Genomic DNA, 20,014 nt, shown 5'->3' with positions numbered 1-20,014 from the left:
AATATTATGAAAAAGTATACTAGTAGGGTATTCAACTAATGACTTGAATCGTCTAATTAACTCGAACCACCTGCAAGGGTTTCTTGAGCCTTGAGAAACTTTCAGCTTGGTTCACTAAACTAAATCACAAGCATGGGGAAGACTGCTGATCTGACTGCTGTTCAGAGGACCATCATTGACACCCTCCATCAGGAGGGTAAGAGACAAAAATAAATTTCTCAAAGAGCAAACTGTTCAGAGTGCAGTTTCAAAGCACATCCACAAAAAGTCTGTTGGAAGGAGGAATTGTGGCAAGAAACGCTGCACAACCAAGAGAGATGACCGCACCCTTAACAGCATTTTGAAGAAGAGTCACTTCCAGAATTTGGGGGAGCTTCAAAGACAGTGGACTGAACCTGGAGTCCAGGTATCAAAAGTCACTGTTCACAGACGTGTCCGGGAAATGGGCTACAATAGCTGTATTCCCATGGTCAAGCCACTTCTGAACTCAAGACAACGGAAGAAGCGTCTGACTTGGGCCATGGAAAAGAAGCACTGGACAGTCACAGAGTGTTCCAAAGTCCTCTTTTCAGACGAAAGCAAGTTTTGTATTTCATTTGGAAGTCAAGGCGCCAGAGTCTGACGAAAAGGCTGGAGAGGAGCAAAATCCAAGTTGCTTGAAATCCAGTGTGAAGTTCCCACAGTCAGCGATGGTTTGGGGAGCCATCCCAGCTGCTGGTGTTGGTCCACTGTGCTTCATCAAGTCCAGAGTAAATGCAGATTTTAGAGCACAACATGCTTCCATCTGCTGAAAAACTCTATGGAGATGATGATTTTGTTTTCCAGCATGATCTGGCACCTGCCCATAGTGCCAAAACCACCAGTAAATGGTGTACTGACCATGGCATTACTGTCCTCGATTGGCTTGCCAATTCCCCTGACCTGAACCCCATAGAGAATTTGTGGGGTATTGTAAAGAAGAAGCTGAAAGACACCAGACCCAACAATGCAAATGAGCTAAAGGCCGCTATTGAAGCATCCTGGGCATCCATAACACCTCAGCAATGCCACAGGTTGATTGCCTCCATGCCACGCCGCATTGATGCAGTAATCCATGCAAAAGGATTCCCAACCAAGTACTGAGTGCATCAATGGACATTTTCAAATGTTTGATTTTGTTTTGGTGTTATATATTTTTTTTGTTTTTACTTGGTCTGAGGAAATATTCCAATATTTTGAGATAGGTTATTTGAGTTTTCTTAAGCTGTAAGCCATAATCAACAATATTAAAATAATAAAAGGCTTGCAATATTTCAGTTGATTTGTAATGAATCCAGAATGTATTATATTTTTGATTTTTTAATTGCATTATAGAAAATAAATAACTTTATCACAATATTCAAATTTTCTGAGACAGTCCTATATATATACAGTCAAACCTCGAACCTTGCTGAGAATGTTTTCTTCGCTACTATTGTGCACTCACGACATGTTCTCAACTTTGTGCAAATGGGAATAGCGTAAATGAAAATGATGAATGTGCTGTTAAGAATGAATGGTGAACATTTGGCTGGAATTTTATTAATTTTGGCAAAAGTGTAAATATTTGGAATGAAAAAAATGGAAGCGCCCCTCGCGTGATATTTTTGGAATACAGTCAAGCCTCGGTTTTCGAATGTCCAGGTTCTCGAACAAATCGGAATTCGAACGAAAAATGTGAGATTTTTTTGCTTCGGTTGTCGAAAATAATTCGGAGGTCGAACCTCGCGAGATGAGCCGAAAGGACCCGAGAAAACCCGACCGCGCGGCCCTGATGCCGACTGACTCCATTCGTTATTGTATTTTCGTTACTTTGAGGATTGTATTAACCCCAAATCATGCCTCCAAAGAAAGCAAATGGGAGCAGTAAAGCCATCCTAAAACACAAAGACACTCTTAAAGCAATGCGACAGTGAGCGCCCGGCGCACTGCGGTTGCGTGATCGGACCAAATTAAGCTCCCTGCGCACTGAGGTCCACTTAAATTTTGGAAAGTACATCAGGACTTTAAAAATATTTTCTAAATTTCAGCGACGGCTCTGTCACAATAATGCACGGTGCAGTTGCACAGTCGGCGGCACGCTACAGTTGCGCGTTCGGCGGTGCGCTGCAGTTGCGCGATCGGACACAAATGCGCAAATGACAATATGCTTAAAAATGGCGTTTTTTTTTTTGTCTTGGAACGGATTAAAAACGTTTCCATTATTTGTGATGGGAAAAATAGACTCGGAATTCGACCGATTCACTTCTCGAATCGCCTCCTGGAACGGATTGTGGTCGAAAACAGAGGTTTGACTATATGTGTGGGTGTGTGTGTGTGTGTACTATATGGATATATGTATATATTTTACGTTAAAACTCTTTGTTACTCTCTTTTTCTGTATTTGAGTAATTGATCCTGCCCAAACCCCACCCACATTTTCCTGGGTGCCTTTGCCTTTTCAGAGCCTCCTGGAATGGAATAGCAAAGAAAGTAGTGTGGTGTAATGCCAGGCCAAATGAAGGGATGTGGTGTTGTTTAGAGTTAGCATAAAATCGATTTAAGGGTGGGCGGGGCTAACCAAATTCAGATTATGGCATGATACAAAGTTTGGACAAAACTGCACAGCATTTTGACAAGACACCATTGTTTCTTTCAGGGCGATGTGGTACGTTTGTTTCATGCGGAGCAGGAGAAGTTTCTGACATGTGACGAGTACAAGTCTAAACTTCACGTTTTTCTGCGCACAACCTTGAGACAGTCGGCCACATCGGCGACCAGCTCAAATGCTCTGTGGGAGGTTGAGGTAGGAACATAACATTTCTTTGAAAAATAAAGTATTCCCTGGTAACTTATTAAGAATGGCAGTACAACTGTTCTCCTGTGATAGGTGGGAGTCATTTCCTTTTCTTGTTTGCCGATTACTGTTCTAGGTTGTCCATCACGATCCGTGTCGCGGAGGGGCAGGACACTGGAACAGTTTGTATCGCTTCAAACACCTTGCCACTGGAAATTACCTGGCAGCAGAGGTAATGTGTGTGTGCGTTTGTGCATGCGTGAATTTGTCTACCCATTTTCTGCTTTTCCTAATGGGGGTTGCGGGCGTGCTGGAGCCTATCTCAGATTACTTCAGGCAGTAGGCAGGGGACACCCAGAAATGGTTGCCAGACATTCACAAGGCACACATAGACCAACAACCATCTGCTCTCACACCTGCAGTTTAGAGTGGTCAATCGGCCTGCCATGCATGTCTCTGGATTGTAGTAGGAAACACAAGCAGGCACGGGGAGAACATGCAAACGCCATGGTTCACTAAATCCACGGTATAGTTCGATTCTAAGTAAAAAGTTAAATGAACACATTACAGATTGGCCCAGAATTATTATTAATAAGCAATATTATTTGTTGTTATTGTAATACTATTTACAGCTTTTGAGTGATTAGAAATGTATCTTTGGTTGTCTATCCATGCCAGCTGCATATATCCATCCATCCATCCATTTTCTGAACCGCTTAGTCCCCACGGGGGTCGCGGGCGTGCTGGAGCCTATCCCAGCCGTCATCGGGCAGTAGGCGGGGGACACCCTGAACCGGTTGCCAGCCAATCGCAGGGCACACAGAGACAAACAACCATTCGCACACGCACTCACACCTAGGGACAATTTGGAGTGATCAATCGGCCTACCAAGCATGTTTTTGGGATGTGGGAGGAAACCGGAGTGCCCGGAGAAAACCCACGCGGGCTCGGGGAGAACATGCAAACTCCGCACAGGGAGGGCCGGAGGTGGGATCGAACCCGCACCCTCCTAACTGTGAGGCGGACGTGCTAACCAGTGCGCCACCGAGCCGCCCCCAGCTGCATATAGTGATAGGCAAATGTAATTTTCTTCCATTGGATGGCACAAGGCACAATAAATCTTTATACCCACCAAAGGTGGGAGTAGGACACATACATGCAAGTCACAAGCAAGTCTCAAGTAGTAGTCTTCATGTTTAAGTAAGCCCCAATTAAGGCACTGTCGAAAAAATAAATCAAGTACATCAAGCTGCAAACTTCATTGGAGCTGGGTGATAGGCCCAGCGAAGTAAAAACAATATCTGGCTCTGCGGGATTGTGTAGCCAGTAATAGCAGATACAACAAATCTTCAAATTTTACTTTTACTATGAGCTATTTTACTATTAGCAGTCTCAAGATCAAGCCTATGCAGTGAGGGACTAGGGCGAGCAGTGGCTGCAGTTGAGCAGGACAACCGATCTGTGGAAAAGCAAGTCGAGGAGTTTTCATCAAAGAAAAACATAACGCCTGATCTTGGAAATGTGGTCCCATGCCACCTGCTACCTAAGAAACCCGTGCTGTGCTTCTGAAATTCACAAGCAGGAAGTACAGAATTGCTCTATTGAAATTGGGGAAAAAAATTAAGAGGACAAATTCGTACAGAAACCAGCCATCCATTGATTAAGGGAGCATAATCTGCTAAAGCTCTCATAGTTTAGTTTACTTTAGTTTAGTTTAGTTTATCCATCCATCCATTTTCTGAACCGCTTAATCCCCACGGGGGTCGCGGGCGTGCTGGAGCCTATCCCAGCCGTCATCGGGCAGTAGGCGGGGGACACCCTGAACCGGTTGCCAGCCAATCGCAGGGCACACAGAGACAAACAACCATTCGCACTCACACCTAGGGACAATTTGGAGTGATCAATCGGCCTACCAAGCATGTTTTTGGGATGTGGGAGGAAACCGGAGTGCCCGGAGAAAACCCACGCGGGCTCGGGGAGAACATGCAAACTCCGCACAGGGAGGGCCGGAGGTGGGATCGAACCCGCACCCTCCTAACTGTGAGGCGGACGTGCTAACCAGTGCACCACCGAGCCGCCCCCAGCTGCAAATAGTGATAGGCAAATGTAATTCTCTTCCATTGGATGGCACAAGGCACAATAAATCTTTATACCCACCAAAGGTGGGAGTAGGACACATACATGCAAGTCACAAGCAAGTCTCAAGTAGTAGTCTTCATGTTTAAGTAAGCCCCAATTAAGGCACTGTCGAAAAAATAAATCAAGTACTACATCAAGCTGCAAACTTCATTGGAGCTGGGTGATAGGCCCAGCGAAGTAAAAACAATATCTGGCTCTGCGGGATTGTGTAGCCAGTAATAGCAGATACAACAAATCTTCAAATTTTACTTTTACTATGAGCTATTTTACTATTAGCAGTCTCAAGATCAAGCCTATGCAGTGAGGGACTAGGGCGAGCAGTGGCTGCAGTTGAGCAGGACAACCGATCTGTGGAAAAGCAAGTCGAGGAGTTTTCATCAAAGAAAAACATAACGCCTGATCTTGGAAATGTGGTCCCATGCCACCTGCTACCTAAGAAACCCGTGCTGTGCTTCTGAAATTCACAAGCAGGAAGTACAGAATTGCTCTATTGAAATTGGGGAAAAAAATTAAGAGGACAAATTTGTACAGAAACCAGCCATCCATTGATTAAGGGAGCATAATCTGCTAAAGCTCTCATAGTTTAGTTTACTTTAGTTTAGTTTAGTTTATCCATCCATCCATTTTCTGAACTGCTTAATCCCCACGGGGGTCGCGGGCGTGCTGGAGCCTATCCCAGACGTCATCGGGGAGTAGGCGGGGGACACCCTGAACCGGTTGCCAGCCAATCGCAGGGCACACAGAGACAAACAACCATTCGCACTCGCACTCACACCTAGGGACAATTTGGAGTGATCAATCGGCCTACCAAGCATGTTTTTGGGATGTGGGAGGAAACCGGAGTGCCCGGAGAAAACCCACGCGGGCTCGGGGAGAACATGCAAACTCCGCACAGGGAGGGCCGGAGGTGGAATCGAACCCGCACCCTCCTAACTGTGAGGCGGACGTGCTACCCAGTGCGCCACCGAGCCGCCCTTAGTTTAGTTTAGTTTAGTTTAGTTTAGTTTAGTTTAGTTTAGTTTATTGTTTAGCACAAATAACAGTGCAAGGAGGGAGACGAAGCCTAGGGCTTGTAAGAAGCTCCACTCCTGTTATATATACAAACAAAGTGCAGAAACAAACAAAGTGCTGTGCAGTCAATTGTCATTCAAGTGTTTAAGAAAAGAAAGTGTGATGTTCGACAGAAAGGTGGGTGAAGATTGTCCCTCTGACTTGTTGGATAACAATGAAAGTCTGATGCAAATGTGAAGAAATTATGAAAAGTGGCTGGAAGACAGTGTTTCCTATATATGTATTTATGGATGAGTAGACAGGTTTGATGAATGTTTACTTTATCAATTGGCAGTAATGAATATTTTCTAAACAGTGGTGCCGATGGTTCATATCTATTTGAAAAAGAGATTATTCTTAGGAACTTCTTTTGTAAAATGAGTAATTTGTTGAGGTATGCTGGATATGTGGCTACCCAGATTATGTTGCAGTAATTGAGTAAAGGAAACAGGAAACTATAATACAGAGTGAGATGAGCAGAAGGATGGACCAAGGGACAAACTTTTCGTAAAATACCTAGCATTTTCATAGATCTTTTGCAAACCAAATCAATTTGTTCGGACCAATTTAAGTGTTCGTCTACTATAACTCCTAGGAATTTGGGGCTAGTAACTTGATGGATTTCGTTATTGTTTATGTAAATTTTGGTCTGTTCTTTGGGGTAAGATTTGTTTATATTGCAGAAGATCATGAAGTTACATTTTTTTATATTTAGTGTCAACTTATTTATTTTGAACCATTTTGTAATAGCGTACAACTCAGCATTCACACTTGCAATGACGGAATTAAAATCATCGTGGGTGGCAATGAGGTTGGTATCGTCCGCAAAGAACAAAGGGAGAAAATTTGAACAAGACATGGAAAAATCATTTATGTACACCAAAAATAATAGAGGACCCAATATTGAGCCCTGCGGGACCCCAAATAGTATTTTAGATCTGTTGGAAGAACAACCATTTAAATATACATATTGTTCTCTGTTGGCAAGATAGTTTGTGAACCATTTCAGGGCAGAATCCTTCACTCCATATCTTTCTAGCTTAGCGATAAGGATCTTATGGTCGACAGTATCAAATGCTTTAGTTAGATCTAGAAAGACACCAAGAGCGAATTTCTTATTGTCAAGAGCTGTTGAGATATGGTTGACAAGATGAAGCAGTGCATGCTCAGTGGAAAACTTTTTACGGAAACCATATTGATGCTTGTAAAGAATATTATTTGTTTCTAGGTGCTTTGCCAATCTTGAATAAACCCATTTTTCTAGAATCTTGGAGAAGCATGGAAGAATGGATATAGGCCGAAAATTACCATATTCATTTGTCTCACCAGCTTAGTAATAAAATAGGAATGACTTTAGCAATTTTTAGTTCTTGGGGTACAATGCCAAATTTTAAAGATAAGGAGAAAATGTGTGTTATTGGGATTATTATTGAATGGATGATTCTCTTAACAAGTAAGCTTCTGATCTCGTCATGTCCAGGGGCCGAGTTTTTCAAGCTCATGACAATGCTGTGAACCTCCTCAACACTAGGAGGGTCAAGAATGGAGAGTGAAGGAAACTGCCCTTTAATTAGGCAACAGGGGCTTGTATCAGAGGTTGAGAAGCTAGATGCCAAGGTAGCGCCAACATTTACGAAGAAATCATTGAAACCATTAGAAATATCTACTGGGTTTGAATGGGCTCCATTTTTCCCCAGCATCTCATTTGAGGTAGATATTTTAGATTTTTTGCGATGTAATAAATGGTTGATAAGATTCCATGTTGTTTTGATGTCACCAGAGGCTTGAGTAAATTTATCAGCATAGTAAGTTTGTTTGGTTTTCCTTAGTAATACTGTAAATTTATTTTTATATTTCTTGTATGTTTCTATATTTATAGGAGTGGGATTTGCAATAGATTTTCCATAAAGTTTATTTTTTTTACGTGAAGATGTTTTTAGTTCATCCGTTATCCATGGTTTCCCTTTGGAGTTATTTTTACGATTAGAAATTAAAGGAAATGAGGACTCTAATGCATTTGTGAGTATTGTTAGAAAGGAGTGATAGGCTTTGTTGACATCTTGCAACAGGATAACCTCATCCCATGACACAGAGCTGATGATAGATATAAAAGATACCATGTTTTTCTCGGTAAATTTGCGGAATTTCATTTGATCACCAGTATAACCTTTGATTTTTGGACCACTATCATTGTGGATGAAATTGAAGACAGGAAGACGATCCGATACATCACAGATAAACAGGCCAGATGTTATTTTGTAGTCTAGAGAATTACATTCTCTAGGTCAAATGAATTAAATAATAAAGAGTCTAGATTCGGTGGGACAGAAATTCCTGCATTATTGAGAGGGTCACTGGATGGCATGAAGGGTGTTAGGGGACGGTCTACCTGAGTTGGATGTCCTCCCCGCCAGTTTCTGTTTGCCATGTTGTGCTCCGCTGTAATCCACCATTCTCGTCAGGAGGGTCCAATAGGTACCAGTTTATGGTCATCAGTTCAGCCATTGTAGATGTTAGGTTGCACCAGGCCATAGATCTTCAGTTCTTTCAGTTCACTCACAACGAGGGTTTTAACGTCTGGTGTTGCTCCGTTTGTTTTAATCCATACTTTGTAGTTTCTGACCCACGTTGCGAGAATCTTGTTTTCCTTCTTCAGTTTCCGTGCGTTCCAGGCTATCTCAGCATTCTTCGTAGTGAGGTGTTCATTTAGGTAAACACCCGTTCCTTTTAGTTTCCTCCCTTGCTTCAAAAGATCCACTTTATGTTTCCTATTGACGAACCGAATGATAATTTTCGGAGCATCTTTTGGTCGTTTTTGGTTTCTTGGGAGTGTGTGACAAGCGGCAATGTTTCCTTTCTGGAGTTCCATATGCTTACTCTCGAAAAACTGTACTACCTGATTTTCAAGCGTTGACAGTTCGTCCGATGGAGAGTCATCTGTCGAGGGATCCGGAGGACCCGTCGCCCTGGCATAGGAGCGGTGTGTTGTTTTAAGACCAGTGATTATGAGGTCTTCTTGTCGGGAGTACTGCTCCAGTGCATCTACTCTCCGTACAAGCGACTTACAAGGATTTTCTCATCTTTCTCCTTGGATAATTTCTTAAGGTCTGTTAGTTCAGACGTTAGCTGGAGCAGGGTGGCTTGCTGCTCTAAGAGTGTGGTAAGGTCTTGCCGTATCAAGTCAATGGATGATTTGAGTTCATCGTAGCCCTCATTGTTTTTGGGCGGCATGGCGTAAAGTTTGGAAATGAAAACCAGCTAGCCGCGACAACTCGCCTACCTCAACCTTGTCTGGAAGGGAGCTCATCAGTGCTTCTCCCAGACAAGGGGCCAGAGACAAATACTCGATGCCGACTCATCTTTCTGGCAAGATCACAAGCTCTCACTATGTTTTTCTTTGTGATCTCTGATTGCCTCATCCTAGAATCATTAGAGTCAACATGTATCACTATATCCGAGTAACTAGCGTTGTTGGTCCTACGCTGTTGACTAGACCTATTGCGAGCCAGCTCTCCAAGATTAGCTTATATGTCGGGTGCTCTGCCTCCAGGGATACACATTACCGTGGCTGGATTTTTAAGCGTGATGTTTCGGGTAACGGAGTCACCTATGACCAAAGTGCGAGAGCCAGTAGACCGAGATGGCTTGGGACGGCTATGCGTTTTAACTGGCTCATTGCAGTTAGCGAGCTGACTACAGCCCGCATCCATGTCCGCCGCATCTACGGTTATTGGTCTACTCTGCTCTAACTGGCGGACACGTCCCTCTAGCAGGGACAACCTTTCTAAGAGAAGGGTGCAGGTGGTGCACGAAGCCATACAAAGCTTTTGATCTGAAGCCATACTTACGTGTCCAATGATCGACGGTAGACAGACAGCCACGAAGCCTCCGCTGAGAACCGAACAGTGACGATGACAGTGAAGATGTCAGTCAAAACGACAAAAAAGAGACAAAACGACCATTTAGCAGGACTCTACGCACCCAGGAAAAAACAACAACCTATACAAACGATTCTTAAAGGATAGGACTGAAAAATATTTAGAGCGCACCATATTAAAAGGCGCAGTCTCAGTTTCGGGTGCTATTTCTGTATTTAACGCATCCATAAGGTATTATTCGGCGCAGGTGCGATATTGTATCCCTGATTTTTGCTGATGATGTGGCCTGTTGGCTTCTTCAAAACGTGATCTCCAACTTTCACTGGAGCGGTTCACAGCCGTTTGTGAAGCGGTTGGGTTAAAAATCAGCGCCTCCAAATTTCAGATCATTGTCCTCGGTCGGAAATCAGTCTGGTGGAATGCCCTCTCCGGGCATGGAATGGGGGATGAGATTTTCCCCCAAGTGAAGGAGTTCAAGTACTTTGGAGTCTTGTTCATGGGTGAGGGCAGGATGGAACTGGTGCTTGACAGACGGTGCAGCGTCTGCTATGATACGGACTCTGTAACTGTCTGTCGAGGTGAAGGAGCCGAAGCTCTTGATTTACCGGTCGATCTATAGGTTTCTACTCTCACCAATGGTCACGAGCTGTGGGTCGTGAACGAAAGAATGAGATCCCGGATACAAGTGACCCCGGGGACAACCCAGGACACGCTGGAGAGAGAATGTCTCCTGGCTGGCCTGGGAACGCCTTGGCATCCCCTGGGATGAGCCTGACAAAGTGGCTGGGCAGAAGGAAGTTTGTGCTTTCCTGTATCCCTCACCGAAAGAATGAGATCCCGGATACAAGCATCTGAAATGAGTTTCCTTCGCAGGCTTTCTCTTTGAGATAAGTTGAGAAGCTCGGCTGTCCCTGAGCAGCTGTTCCTCTGCATTGAAGAGCCAAATGAGGTGGCCCGGGCATCTGAATAGTATACCCTCCTTAGTGAAGTGTTCCGGGCATGTCCCACCGGAGGGACGCCCTGGGGACAACCCAGGACACGCTGGAGAGATTATGTCTCTTGGCTGGCCTGGGGATGCCCTGGAAGGAGCTTGATAAAGTGGCTGGGGCGAAGGAAGTTTGTGGTGAAGCTGCTGCCTCCACAACCTGACTTTGGATAAAGGGTAGAAACTGGTTGGATGAATGGAAATGATAAATTTTGGTTGATGCAAAGTAACTGGAACAAACCGACTGAACTTATTAATTAGTTAATGCTGCTGCTATATTCAATATTGAATGTCACTCTTGTTTTTGTTTTTGTGAGTAACAAAAGAAAACAAGTCAAATTACCATATTTTCTGAACTATAGGACGCACTTAGAAGCTTACAATTTACTCAAAAAAAAAAACAGTGCGCCTTATAATGCAATACCTCATATATGGATCAATTGATGAATTTATTGATCCATTACTGGTTGTACACAGCGCTCTGCCAAAATGTTTTAGTACGCTTCAGTACGACTAGTAAATTACAAGGTCACATCGCTTTCAGCATTACGGCAACCGTGGTCAGGGGTGTCACCAAAGTTGATTGCATGACATTTAAAAAAAATATTTCTTCTATAGGCTAGAATCCATCCCATCGCTTGAGTGACATATAGGTAAGCCTGTCGGGAGGAAATCATAGTGAACCGCACATGCGCAATAGACAGTTACCACACCCCCTCACCACAGCAAATTTGGCTGCGCATGCACAAACGTCGTCACCAAAGCTAACAAGCTAACCAACGCATTACGCATCAACGCACGCACTCGCTGTTTTCTTTTAAACTAAAGACATTTTATGACCATCAAACATGAGCGGGGGTGCCGGACCAAGTAAGAAGCCAAACCGTATCACTTTCATACGGAATGGGAGTTGGACTATTTTTTACCTCATTGACTGGGTTGACCTTCCCTTTAGCACAGATCCATCTAGTGGATGCATAACGCAACCCTAGTCAACCCCAGTTTGATACAGTAGCTTCTATTTTATGTGCCTTTTAATCTGGTGCGCCCTATATATGAAAACATTTTTAAAACAAAAAATTCAATGAAGGTACGCCTTATAGTGTAGAAAATATTGTATATAACAATGAGTTAAACTTAATCTTTGGCTAAAATCGGGGTGGGACACGAAAAGTAGGTCTGCTTCATCCCATGTCCCATTTTGGCAATCCATGTGGTAATGGTATTGTGATGAAGTGTGACAATGTACAAGCTGAAATAAACAAACAAGTAACATTACCAAAAAAGAAAGTCACTTCATGACTTTGTTCAATGAAGTGAAAAGTCAAGTCATAAAATCTTATACTGCACATCATATACATAATCCAGTGACAATCATTTTTTTCCCACTGATCAAGCAAACAAATACATCTATCTCTAAAAAAAATAAATGAACTTACAAAGAACTTATTCCTGAAAATTAAACAATTTAAGAGTGATAGGGATTTCCGCAGCCGTTCTTCATTTCCCAAGAACCACAAGAGACATCCATCCATCCATCCATTTTCTGAACCGCTTAGTCCCCACGGGGGTCGCAGGCGTGCTGGAGCCTATCCCAGCGGTCAACGGGCAGTAGGCGGGAGACAACCTGAACCGGTTGCCAGCCAATCGCAGGGCACACAGAGACAAACAACCATCCGCACTCGTACTCACACCTAGGGACAATTTGGAGTGCTCAATCGGCCTACCAAGCATGTTTTGGGGATGTGGGAGGAAACCGGAGTGCCCGGAGAAAACCCACGCGGGCCGGGGAGAACATGCAAACTCCACACAGGGAGGGCCGGAGGTGGAATCGAACCCGCACTCTCCTAACTGTGAGGCGGACGTGCTACCCAGTGCGCCGCCGAGCCACCCCACAAGAGACAGTTTGGCCATTTATGAAACACATCTAGGTGTCTCAAAGCTCTGACTTGTTTGTCTTGCGAGAGCATTTTTATTGTTAGCAAGCCGGTTGGCGTTGTGTGAGAACAGGTTTCGGGGTCGCCTCTGCAAATTGGTTTAGTCAGTGCAGAGGGTCTTTTTTCTTTGTCTTACAAGATTGTGTAAACAGATACTCGTATACCATATTTGGACCACAAGCAAATTAATTTTGCACAACATCGGTAAAAGGGTGTAACAGTTTCCACCCCAAGGGTAGACCATGTTGTACAACTCAACTTTTAGCAAGCATTAGTACACTTAATGATGCCAGTCATCACAAATAATCATGCGATGAAAATAAGTTGTCAACCCAATCAAAGAGTATGAAATACATGCATGTATACATCATTTAGAAGAATGCATGTAGTATGTGCTTTTTATTATTTTTTATGGGTGTTTACAGCTACCAAACACTGCTACTATAATAATACACAGTGACATGTTTCACAGTATGATCAGTACTCTCCTTAATAAACGCTCAATTTAAAACAAGTCTGACACTCATCGAAGTACTTTTTGTATTACCATAGCAATTTCCAGCGTGTGTGTGCGCGCGTGTGCGTTTCTTTTGAATACCTCATTCCAGAAAAAAATATTAATCAACAAAATGTAAATTAACTGTTTTTTCTCTTGTTTGTACAGGAGAATCCTGGTTATCGAGGGGACAGTTCAGAGATGTCCTCCTTGGTGAGCAGGAGACATACTGGATTATTGAAGGACCTTCAGCCTAACTTTGGATCTTTGTGCAGATGGAAGGAAGTCGCAGCAGCAAGCGTTCACATGGCGAGAAGATTAAATATAAGTTGGTGGCCATGACACATGGCAACGACATTGCCTCACTCTTTGAGCTGGATCCCACCACTTTGCAAAAGACCGATTCTTTTGTTCCGCGGTACTGCCCACTTCCTACTGGCTTTTCAGAGTATAACACTAATGCATTGAATGTGAAATGGAGACCGTAAAATGAGCGCCTGCTTCCAGGAACTCGTATGTCCGCCTGAGGCACCTCTGCACCAATACGTGGATCCAGAGCACCAATGTCCCCATCGATGTTGACGAAGAGAGACCCATCAGACTCATGGTTGGTCTGTCACTCTTTTATTGACAGTTGAACAGGTTCAAACCAAGCACACAGAGAAAGCAGGAAGAAAATGTGTTGTGAAACCAAATTATCATCGGTTAATTTGTATTTACCAGACTCAAGTTTAATCTTGGAACCTTTAGTAATTCCCTAGCCAATTTATCATAAGACGAGGCTTTCAATTAATCTAAATGGGCATGTATAAAAATATGTTCTCAGTGTTTTTGAATGTGTTAAAAAAGTCATCGAGCTGGTTCGCCCTCTCCACACCGCCTCTAATGATGACACTTTGCCTTGGAAGGCAGCCGGTGATCAACCTCATTCCGTCCCACACCTCTTTCATGCTGTTCCACTGCAGCTTCTGTTCCAACTTCTTCCTGTAGCGTGACCTCACCACCTTAAGCTGGGCCCTTAGCTCCTTCTGCACTTGCTTGAGCTCCTCCCTATCATCGTCTTTGAAGGCCTGCTTCTTTCAATTCAGGAGACCCTTGATCCCACTTGTAATCCACAGCTTGTTGTTGGCAAAGCAGTGCACCATCCTCTCTCTCTCTCTCTCTCTCTCTCTCTCTCTCTCTCTCTCTCTCTCTCTCCATCCATCCATCCATCCATCCATCCATCCATCCATCCATCCATCCATCCATCCATCCATCCATCCATCCATCCATCCATCCATCCATCCATCCATCCATCCATCCAATTTTTAGACAGGACTGCTGTGCAAGCTTTTATGTTTGCGCCACCCTGATTTTGCCATTGTCCTTGTAGAATACCCCGTACCCCAACCCCCCCCATACACACACACACACACACACACACACACACACACACACACACACACACACACACACACACACACACACACACACACACCTGCATGCCCATGGCGGGAGACGTTTTCACAGCTAAAACAGCTTGGGGTCAAATTACATTACCAATGCGTGTAATGTTTTCAGTATATTGAAAACATCATAAAAAAATCATGCTTGATCAGTTGTCCCCATCAATTTAGGAAAAGTCATGAAATATGAAGCAAAATATGTCAACTTCTATTTTTTGAATAATAAACATTGAGTAGGCTCAAATTGATCCCAAGGACGATAGGAGGGTTAAGCACCCTAAATAAAGTACTTCACATGTTTTTGGTATCTCATATCTAACAGTTTTTTGAAAGCACACCATATTTTGTCCCAATATATTTGGCAAACCAGTGCATGGTCAACATCAAGGTGTCCAGATTCTCTCCAGCATGGTTGTTGCATAAATACCAACTGTTGACTAATTTTTGGGGTTATAAAAACAAATCTAAGCATGTTTTTTCAACTAAATTCCCTCCAGATCCTGGAAGTGCACTCTGTTTTGCAAATACCCAGCCACTCGTCCTCAGTTGTTTGCAATTTTAGTTCCTTATCTCACTTTTCCTTAGTATAAAACGATCAATGCTTCCTACATGACACACAAATTTCTGTATATATGAGATTGCTTTACACTTTTCCTCTCATAAACCTTCTTAAATACCTAAATAATGTTTCGTTACTTGGTAGATTTTACATCCTTCCTAAATAATCCTTTAATCGGTATTGTTTGTCCCTCTCCGGTGCAAGTCTATCCCTTAACTTTTTAAAACTATGCATTATAGCCCATTCAGCTATCGTGCCTATTGCTGTAATTCCTTTCATTGCCCATTGCCGTAAGTCTTTTATCATCAGAATGAATCTGTCACCAAAAATGAACCATCTTAAGACCCTCACCTCTCTTTCCAAACTTTGTCTTGAGTAAGCTGCAAAGTTTGACCGATTCTGGCTTTCTTTCCTAACTATTGAACCTCGTTGTCCACTTGTCCCACTCTGCAAATTGTTTAGTACAGCAGCTTTGCATTTATTTTGACCCATCCAACTTTGAGCCGATAAACAACCATATTTGACCACATCTGAAAGTCACTCCTAATTTCTTAATTTACTTTTGTGTAATTTGCATCAAATGATGTTTTCTTCCTTCTACAATCATTATACCTAAATAATGTACCAAACTGCCTTTTGGTTGATTGTGTATATACGATGGCCCCGATTATAAGACGACCCCCCTTTTTTCAAGACTGAAGTTTGAAAAAAAAAACATTTTTTTTTGAACGCCAAATTAAATTTTTATACAGAAAATATTTACAGTATATCTGAAACAAATGACAATCTGAATAAGAAAAAACATTGCAATAAAATAATGCAAACTGCTTTAAACTTGAGAGTAGCTGAGATCTGTCATGTCAGAACATTACTCCTCTGCCTCGCTGTGCGTAGTGTCACTGTCCTCACTCCCATCCTCTGGCTACGCTGGCTCCTCCCATAGCACGTCATCCTCACTGCCGTCCAGGGCATTTGATATGCAACATTTTTTGTATGGTATGTTTAGCTCTTTGGCTATTTCCATGGCCTTGAGCTGAATGACACCTCTGCTGATGGGCATCCCGTCCTTTTGTTTCTCGCGCACCCTCCTGTTGAACTCTTGAAAGCGGCCGCTTGAGGACAATGGAAAGCTTTTCTCTGACTGTGAGCATTTTTTAGGCGATCTTTTTTAGCTCTCCATCTTGCGGTCTGTGACACCATATTTCACAGCCGCTTTGCAATTGTTTGAAGACTCTGCCTCATTTATCACCATCATCTTGCATTATAACTTCTCCTCAGCTGCCGGTTAACCTGGGCGATTTTCGACGCACTTCTCCAGATTGTCGCTAGGTTGCTCCATTTTCTGTTATCTCTTCTTTTATTTTCTTGTCTTTTCTTTCTTACCGCTATTTTTTATTTTTCTTCTTCGTGCTACCGCTATACTTATTTATTTTATTTTTATTCGTGCTTCCTCTATTTTTAGTATTTATTTTACTATTATTCTTCATGACGGGTTTGCTTTGGCCTGGGGAGTCAAGTTCAGCATTCACTTTGAAGGTATCTGGCGCCCTCGAGCGTTGTGAATGTCTAGGGCCCGAATATAAGATGAACCCCACTTTTTCAGTCTTATTTCAATACAAAAAACATCGTCTTATATTCGGGCCAAAACGGGACATACTTTCTGTGTTTTTGTGACATCCGTGTTTTTGTGACAGATAGTACTATAAAGCTGCCAGGCCAGTGAGCTCAAGGAAGACGCAAGAGAAGGTTTATAAGGAAGACGCAAGAGAAGGTTTATAAATATGATAACACATAAGGGCGCATGGATTAAAGCTCCCCAGATTTCCGTCACTGAAAAAAATGACGGGGAAATAATTTAAAAAGTCAGAGTTAAATCAGGGAATGTCGAGAATAATTGTCAACTGTGGCAATGTGAAGCTCTTTCAGACATGTTTGTGATTAAGGGCTACATAAATAAAATTGACTTGACTACTGTAATTTCTGGACTATAAGCCTCACCTGATTATAAGCCTCACGAGCAAAAATGAGGGGAACATTTTTTTTTTCATAAATAAGGCACACCATACTAAAAGCTGCATCTGCACGCGAGTTATTTACAAAGAAAGACGGTACACAGAAAGCCTTTTTAAAGTTTTGATAACATACCTTAACATTTCTTTCCAAACACTGCCTGTGACGCGGCAGTAATACGGCAGCAACACGGAAGTAACACAGCACTAATAGGGCTGGATAAAAAAAGACATATCGGTAAAAGTCACTGAGACGCGGCGGTAACAAAGCAGCAACATGGTAGGACAGCATTAACAGGGCTAGTTAAAAAAACATACCAGTAAAAGTCATTAGGAGCCTTCATCTTCATGCAGTGCACTGAAACCATTGAAGTCTTCCTCCTCAGTGTCGGATTGGAATAGCGTCAGATATAGTCGTATGCAAATGTGTGGGCACCCCTGATAATTTTCATGATTTTGCTTTATAAAAAGTCATTGATTGTTTGGTTCAGCAATTTCAGTTAAATATATCATATACCAGACAAACAGTGATATTTGAGAAGTGAAATGAAGTTTATAAAATTTATAGAAAGTGTGCAATCATTACTTGAACAAAAGTAGGCAGGTGAATAAATTTGGTCACCCCAACAGCCAATGTTTAGTAGATCCTTTTGCAGAAATAACAGCCTCTAAACCAGGGGTCGGGAACCTTTTTGGCGGAAAGAGCCATAAATGCTCATTTTTTAAATATAATTTCCCGTGACAGACATACCAACGACAGGTTGAATACAATTAAATGCATGTATTTTAATAAAGACCAACGATTTTTTTTTTGTGTACTAATGTATTCTTTTTAATCACATTTTTAATGTCGCGAAAAGAGCCATATCCAGCTCGTGAGCTATAGGTTACCGACCCCTGCTCTAAACACTTCCTATAGCTTCCAATGAGAGTCTGGATTCTGGTATTTTGACCATTCTTCTTTACAAAACATGTCCAGTTACGGGTATTTAGGGTGGCCAGTTGCAAGTTGTTCTCCTTTTTGCATCTTCTCTGAAGAGTGGCAACATGGAAGCCTCAAAACAATTGACAAATGACCTGAAAACAAAGATTGTTCAACGTCATAGTTTAGGGGAAGGTAACAAAAAGCTAGCTCGGAGATTTCAGTGATGTCAGTTTGCACTGCGAGGAACATAGTGAGGAAATGGAAGACCACAGACACAGTTCTAGTTAAGGCCCGGAGTGGCAGGCCAAGAAAAATCTCAGATAAGCAGAGGCGAAGGATGGTGAGAACAGTCAAAGTCAACCCACAGAGCAGCTCCAAAGCCCAACAACATGATCTTCATGCTGATGGTGACACTGTGCATCGTTCAACGATTCAGCACACATTGTGCAAGGAGATGCTGTATGGGAGAAGTCGCTTGAGGTATGCTAAAGCACATTTGGACAAGCCAGCTTCATTTTGGAATGAGGTGCTATGGACTGATGAAACTAAAATTTAGTTATTTGGACATAACAAGGGGCGGTATGCATGGAGGAAGAAGAACACAGCATTCCAGGACAAACACATCCTACCCACAGTCAAATTTGGTGGTGGTTCCATCATGCTGTGGGGCTGAGTGGTCAGTGCAGGTACAAGCAGTCTTGTTAAAGTTGAAGGTCGCATGGATTCAAGTCTGTATCAGCAGATTCTTGCAAACAATGTTCAAGAATCAGTGACAAAGTTGAACTTGCGTAGGGGCTGGATACCTCAACAAGACAAAGACCCCAAACACTGCTCAAATTCTACTAAGGCATTCATCCAGAAGAACAAGTACAACGTTTTGGAATGGCCATCTCAGTCCCCAAACTTGAATATTATTGAAAATCTGTGGTGTGATTTAAAACGGGCTGTCCATGCTTGGAAACCATCAAACCTGACTGAACTGGAGATATTCTGTCAAGACAAATGGTAAAAAATACCTTCAACCAGAATCCAGACTCTCATTGGAAGCTATAGGAAGTGTTTAGAGGCTGCTTTTTCTGCAGAAGGAGGATTTACTAAATATTGATGTCATTTGTCTGTTGGAGTCCCCAAATGAATGCACCTGCCTACTTTTGTTTAGGTAATGATTGCACACTTTCCGTAAAACATATAAACTTCATTTCACTTCTCAAATATCACTGTTTTTGTCTGCTATATGATATATTTAACTGAAATTGCTGATCCGAACAACCAATGATTTATAAAGGAACATTTTGAAAACGATCAGGGGTGCCCAAAGTTTTGTATACGACTGTACTTCGCCGCACACTTTCTTAGTCTCTATTTCGTTGTCGCGTTTATGCATTTATTCTAGCATTTTCCATGATGAGGGTCTGTTCATGCTAATTTTATGCACGCACAAAGCACTAAGTTACATTCAATTAGCGAGTTACACGTATAGCTCCAGAGTAGACGTGACCGGGAAATAAGGAAACAAAAGGGAGACCCAACAAGATGTCATCAACAATAGCCCGGTGCGCTCTCGTGACCGGAAGAAACTTCTACAGTGCATGTATGAGCAGCTATAGTTCCTACATTAAGAGCCAAATCGACTGCCTTTAACTTAGAAGCGAAATCATATGCATTTTTGTTGTACCCCACAATGAGGGTTTGTGTATAAAAGCTTCCTTTCTTCAGTAATGTCCGTCTTGATCTCGTTCTGTCTCTTCTTTGTGTCAATTATATGGCAGTATTTGCCTGGCGGACACCCCACCCTAC

The 20,014-nt window shown here is 42.6% G+C and overlaps 1 protein-coding gene across 1 annotated transcript in view; it reads left to right on the top strand.

Moving 5' to 3' along the window:
* Positions 1 to 20,014, top strand: part of itpr3 (inositol 1,4,5-trisphosphate receptor, type 3) — a 459,677-nt gene that overhangs the window by 81,932 nt on the left and 357,731 nt on the right. Inside the window, exons 8-12 of the mRNA XM_049754123.2 lie at positions 2,657 to 2,803; positions 2,931 to 3,026; positions 13,448 to 13,492; positions 13,555 to 13,697; positions 13,787 to 13,886. Coding sequence (XP_049610080.1) covers positions 2,657 to 2,803; positions 2,931 to 3,026; positions 13,448 to 13,492; positions 13,555 to 13,697; positions 13,787 to 13,886 — 531 coding nt within the window. The remainder of the gene's footprint in view (positions 1 to 2,656; positions 2,804 to 2,930; positions 3,027 to 13,447; positions 13,493 to 13,554; positions 13,698 to 13,786; positions 13,887 to 20,014) is intronic.

The sequence above is a fragment of the Syngnathus scovelli genome, chromosome 2 (genome assembly GCF_024217435.2).
Source record: "Syngnathus scovelli strain Florida chromosome 2, RoL_Ssco_1.2, whole genome shotgun sequence".
Taxonomy (NCBI): Eukaryota; Metazoa; Chordata; class Actinopteri; order Syngnathiformes; family Syngnathidae; genus Syngnathus; species Syngnathus scovelli.
The sequence above is the reverse complement of the archived record's forward strand: the minus strand, read 5'-3'. Positions and strand labels throughout refer to the sequence as shown.